Source organism: Cryptomeria japonica, chromosome 7, assembly GCF_030272615.1.
Source record: "Cryptomeria japonica chromosome 7, Sugi_1.0, whole genome shotgun sequence".
Taxonomy (NCBI): domain Eukaryota; kingdom Viridiplantae; phylum Streptophyta; class Pinopsida; order Cupressales; family Cupressaceae; genus Cryptomeria; species Cryptomeria japonica.
This window is the reverse complement of record NC_081411.1, coordinates 322,246,170-322,252,044: the sequence shown is the minus strand read 5'-3', so window position 1 is coordinate 322,252,044 and position 5,875 is coordinate 322,246,170. Positions and strand designations below refer to the sequence as shown.

Here is a 5,875-nt window from a genome sequence, read left to right as displayed (position 1 = left end):
TTTTTGATATTTTATACTTATTTTAATCATCATTATTGAAAAAAAAATATTACTTACAAAAATGTTTTAAATAATTTTTTTTAAATTTTAAAATATTAGTATAATTAAAATATCATTAAAGTAATGATAGAAAACTTTCAATTTTTTATTTTATTTTTCTTTTTATGTCTTATTTTTTCTTATATTTAAAATAGAAAGTAACACTAATCATAACATTAATTAGATTAATCTCAAAATAATAAAATTTACTTCCTTAAATGAATAAATAACAATTAAATTACAAACTTAATGGTATGTTTGATTGACTACTTATATTCTAGAAATTTGACTTTTTTAGTCCCGCCTATCTATAGGCGGAAACTAATGTTTTCATCTCTGCCTATTAATTTGCTTTGAAATCCGTGACAACCAATCACATTTAATTATTTTTTGGCTTTTCTCACATTTTCTAATGTTTTGCTATTTAATAGAATTAATAATTAAAATGAAATTAGTTTTTGCTGTATAGCATGTCGGCGCCCAGCCGCCATCTCCGAGATAAAAAATCAAATATCAACACACCATCTTTGTTGCTGCGGCTATTGAAAATCCCCACCACAACCAGCTGTTTTGTCGATCTAATGAACACACAACGATGATACTCCCTGTATTTTAGTCCAAATTCCGTTGGGATTTGAGGGAGTCTTTCCCACCACTGCGCAAGCGGGTAATAAATAATTACATCGAAATTACCTCCATTTTGTCCAAAATAGTAAAGAGAAACTACTCCTTCCTCGCACTGCCCATGGCGTTGTCGCTGTTGATAAAAGTGTTGGCAGCTGAGAAGAGCATCCCAGCTCTTGCACGCAGCCCTAAGATTGTAGTGGTATCTGTATGGAACCCTCACAAAGCATTGCATCCCTAAATCTTCTGGAAGCCCCGGAATTATTTCCATTGTGATGCAGACTTCCTTCCTGTTTTTTAAGCTGAGCTGTACTCCTATATATTTTGGAGAGAAGTTGTACTCTAATTTATTCCTTCATATAATTACGTCCAAGGTCCCTCAATAAAAACTAGAAGCGTCAATGAAAAGCAAAAAAAACAATGCAGAAAATCATAACAATTGGATTTAGGAAAGAACAATCGAATTCATTGCTTTTTCGGTTTGCAGAAATCATACGAATTAAATAAAAATAAATAAAAAATAACCCAAAAAAATCTACAGAACTGGTACTATTCACTATATAAAATATAAACTATTCCGGAAAAACATATATTTTCTCGTAAAATAAAATCTATTCATGCAGCTAAAACTCGAATACATGCACTTTTTTTATAATGCACGTGTCTCTCTCTTTACTCCTTATGGCAGATTGCATATAAGGTTTTTAATTGCTTTTATTTTTCACAATGTATTGTTAGTCCCGCCTATCTATAGGCGGAAACTAATGTTTTCATCTCTGCCTATTAATTTGCTTTGAAATCCGTGACAACCAATCACATTTAATTATTTTTTGGCTTTTCTCACATTTTCTAATGTTTTGCTATTTAATAGAATTAATAATTAAAATGAAATTAGTTTTTGCTTTTATCATTGGTTGTTGCCGTTAATTTTTTTTTTCGAAACTATGATTAATTTCACAATTCTAAATTTTTTTACCTGTGTTTCTGAAAAGAATTTACACGCTATCTACAACCAACGGCCTCACCAAGACTATCGATCTGAAAGACCATGATGTGCGTACGTAAAGAGCTTCTCCAAACCCTGGCTCAAGGACTGCCGACAAATACTATTCGATTCGGCTCAGAGATTTCTGCAATTCACCAAAGGCAAGACAACTCAAGCATTGCAACACTCGATGATGGAAGCCAAATTTTGCCAAAGGTAGCTTCTTTTTTTTGGTGTAGAATTTTTTTTATTATGATTTTATTTGTATTTTTTAATGTAAAAGTTAAAATGTAAATTGTATCAATTTTAATATAGTTTAATTTATTTTGAACTTTTTACTTGAATTATATAGTATTAATTTTTTAAATTTAATTTATTTCAGAATTTAATTGTATTTATGTTCAATTTATATAATATTTTTTTTGTTAATATTGAATTTATTTTTCAATTAATGTTATTATTGTTTTTAATATCAATATTTAATATTCTTGTATAATATTATAAAATAAAATAACATCCTCCCCCATGTTTTACACAAACATCTGCATTTGTACAAATCAATTTTGCCTATTTTTGGCACTAGGCAGGGACTCATGCTGCCTCACAGCTCTTGTTTTTTATTGTATTTATTAGTTATATACAACATCGAAGCACTGCCCCTTTAAAATTCCCAGGAAAACTATATTCTATGGGTTCTAGAATAGCTGAGACCAACCTTTAAACTTTCTAAATAACGAAAACTAAAGTGGGCCACCATTTCATTTTTAATCAATAAACTTTGAAGAGGAAAATCAAATTCCATGGAAATTTTAGATCCACTGCCTATGCTGCATAGACAAAAGTCTACATAAACGTGAGCAAAAGAAATGTAGGTGAACAAATCTTAGGGTTTTCGCCCACGGACGCCGATTTTTTCTCACCAACAAGACAAATCTGCAGAATTGCAATGAAAACTAAGAAACAAAATAATTTTTTTTAGCATTTTTTCAAACGGTGCAGAGAAAAAAATGGCCCCCGACAATTTTCTGAGAAGAAAGTTTGAAGCATGAATGCTCGTATGGGAACCCTATCGCCTAAATATTACAGATCTCTACCGAATAGATTTGTTCTTCAAGCATATAAATCGATCAACATTGAGATTGAACGATACAGTTCTGAAATGCGTATAAACATGGTATTTGTCGAATACCCATATGATGAACAAACAATTCAATTAACCAAATATTTCTTCCTCAATTGCAATGCATATTCCAGAACTCGATCAGGAGAGGGAAGGGCTTTCTTCACGCTCTCCCTCTCCATACATCTCTTAACCCACGCATCAAGCAATGGATATTCACTCTCAAACGGTAACTTGAAATTCCCCATACTCTCAAATGTATGGAACCAAGAAGCAAATGGAATAAAGGCAATATCTAGGAACCCAAAATCCTTTCCATTGAAGAAAGGCAGGGATCCTCCTCCTGACATTTCATTCAACGCACCCTCTAAAGCTTTTAGGCTCTCCAGCATCTCACGCTTGGCCTGCTCCTGATCTTCATCTTTCGAAAGCACTATACGAAGCGCCGAGTCAAAAAACTGTAATCACAAAAGATTTTAGTTAGAAAACATCAAAAACCTCAATGCCAACACCAACGAGAACATGAGAATACGTTACCTTCTTATCTATGAAGTCGGCCCAGAAGCGCGCAAGGGCACGATCATATGGCTTAGAGGGTAAAAGCTGCTTGGAATCCCAAGTCTCGTCAGTGTACTGAAGAATTATAAGAGACTCGCATATAGGCTGGCCATTGTGGATAAAGACAGGTAATTTCTTGTGCACAGGATTGAGTTGCAGGAGGAGGTCGCTCTTCTTGGTCAGCAGGTCCTCTTCTTGGTATTCATATTTCAAGCCTTTCTCTTCCAGACCAATCAAGACGCGCATGCCAAAGGAACTGGCCAATGTGCTGAGTATCTTCACTTGCTCCATCTCAAACAAACCCATAACCCAAATTTCATTCAGCAGTAGATAATCTCTCACACTGGAGTTTATACAGGCATAAATAATCTCATGCAAAGCCCAATGTTTAAAACACCTGTAGATTTTCTTGTTAATCTTATAATAAAATGGGATGGAGTGTGGGATGATATTTATAGGAAAACCATGGTTGGTAAATTAATTTAGAGGAAATGGATTCTGAGCACGTGAACGACCATAAACAGAGTCCGAGTCCTAATTCTTTACTGCTGCTAGCGCATGTCGCGTTGTGTAGAAAGAGAGTCAAATTTGGTAGGCAATAGAGAATATTATTTTGTCATTTAGTCAGTGGTGAAATGGTCAGCATTAATTTTACATCTCATTTAGACTGAGAAGTAAATATATGTTTTATAGTAGTTGCATTTTATTTTCGACTATTAGATTCGAGTATGTATTAAGGTTTAGTGGGTATCTAGATATTTAGTTATGGGCTGCACGAGATTTGGAACTCTGCAATGGGGTACTATTTGAAGACGTGTTAGTTTCCCGCAAATCTCTTCCATCGACTTTCATCGCCTAGCCTGAAGCTTTTGATGGAGGGTTTAGATGTCTTATTCACAAAACATTCTTAGAAAGGTCTCCATATTGTGTATGCAAGGAGTGGATTGGAGAATGGCGTAGGTTTTGCAAGCGTTAAAGATTGTGGGAGATACGCAATGATGAAGTATTGAAGATATTAATGGTACGTTGTAATCTACAAATGAAGACAACTTGAATTCCCGGCACACTCCAGTTCCCTTAAGGCCAGAGACTCCAAACAACCATCACGTACAGCAAGGGCAAAGTAGAGGATGATCATCAATTTCATAAAGATGCCGAGAGCTTTAATCACGAATTTTAATATATTCTTCGTGTTTCCAACCCCAACTTAGGTGGGCGACAGAAGATCATGTTTGCACTGATCTCCATTGTAGGAACTGGTACGCATTTTGCCCATATTATCTATATAATCGCTGATGTTAACGCGTGCAAGAAAATTAACGAGCTTTCTGGCGAGGAATTTAAGAATCTAATGGTGAGTATGAAAAATCCACGATAGTTTGATATCACTGACTGGTTTTTCAATATACAGAAGGATCATAAGGATTGTTTGTTCTCTCAGGAGGTATCCAAACGCCCTTGATGAAACTCAGGGATGACTTGGAACGGTTGAAGAAGATCAAGAATCATCGCAATCTCTGTCACTATTGGGGTCTGTAAGTTCGTTGGCAGCATATGAAGATCACTAGATGTAGGAGAAGACACGGATGCGAAGCAGAAGAAAACAGTTATAAGAGTAGTTAAAGTTCACAACAGATACAAAGCAAAGCGTTTAAGGGCAAGTGAGACGTACAGGAAGATGTGTTTATGGATAGGAGATGAATGGGGAGATATGCCAAGCATGCCTATACTGTAAGGCAGCGGCAAACCCAAACAGTAGCGGCAAACCCAAACAGTAGCGGCAAACCCAATTAAGTGTCAAGCCTTTTTGAGCGCAAAACCTTGAAATTGATGTCGTGATGGAACAGATTTGAGTCAAGAAGATATTGAATGAGAGAGGAATTAAGAATGGGTGAGATTTAATGTAAAGATGCATAGTGGGAACCAACATCTAATTAGTTTTGCAATTATAAAGTTTTCTATGTGAGTACTAAAGGGGATGTTAGAAGTAGTGCTTAACATAGGATTAGTTGCTAGTTAAGTGTTAGTTGTTTGTTAGGTTTTGGATAGTTAGAAGTTGATGGATTTATAAAGCCATGCATTGTAATAGTTTAAATGATTTTGGGGTATGATAATTTGTTTGTAGACTTTAGATTTTCTCCATTCTTCAATAGTTTCATAGCCATTTTATCAGCTTTAAGAATCGAACAATAATTAGGACTTGCACCTTTAGTGGGTGCATTAGATGAACCCATAGTAAATTTAGAGGGATGGCGGAGATTTGGTGTTGATTATTTGAAATCAATCTCATCATTACAAAAGTAGACATGTATAGCTCTAATTTTATATACATTAATCAATTAAGGGGAGATAAACAAGGCAAAGTTGAGCTACAAATGAGGAGGTTAGAGAGATATATGTTGCTAATAAAAAAGGCTATAATTTTTTTATAGAACTTTTGGTAGAAAGATCAATAGAAATCACTATCTCAAAATTGTAAAGCAAAGAATATATTTTTTATTATTAACTTATTTTTATTTATATATTTAATTGAAGTAATTGATTTTTTT

The 5,875-nt window shown here is 34.3% G+C and overlaps 2 protein-coding genes across 2 annotated transcripts; both read right to left on the bottom strand.

Moving 5' to 3' along the window:
• Window positions 1-490: 490 nt before the first annotated feature.
• LOC131049941 (F-box/kelch-repeat protein At1g55270-like) lies at window positions 491-934 on the bottom strand. Its single transcript, XM_057984045.2, has one exon. The coding sequence runs from the start codon at window positions 932-934 to the stop codon at window positions 491-493; it is 444 nt and encodes a 147-aa protein (XP_057840028.2).
• A 1,668-nt stretch (window positions 935-2,602) lies between these two features.
• LOC131051611 (probable glutathione S-transferase parC) lies at window positions 2,603-3,729 on the bottom strand. The gene is made up of 2 exons (XM_057986183.2): window positions 3,306-3,729; window positions 2,603-3,226 (listed from the first exon to the last, which is right to left on the bottom strand). Exons 1-2 carry the CDS (start codon window positions 3,630-3,632, stop codon window positions 2,858-2,860), a joined length of 696 nt encoding a protein of 231 aa, XP_057842166.2. The 5' UTR covers window positions 3,633-3,729; the 3' UTR covers window positions 2,603-2,857.
• Between the last annotated feature and the right edge of the window lie 2,146 nt (window positions 3,730-5,875).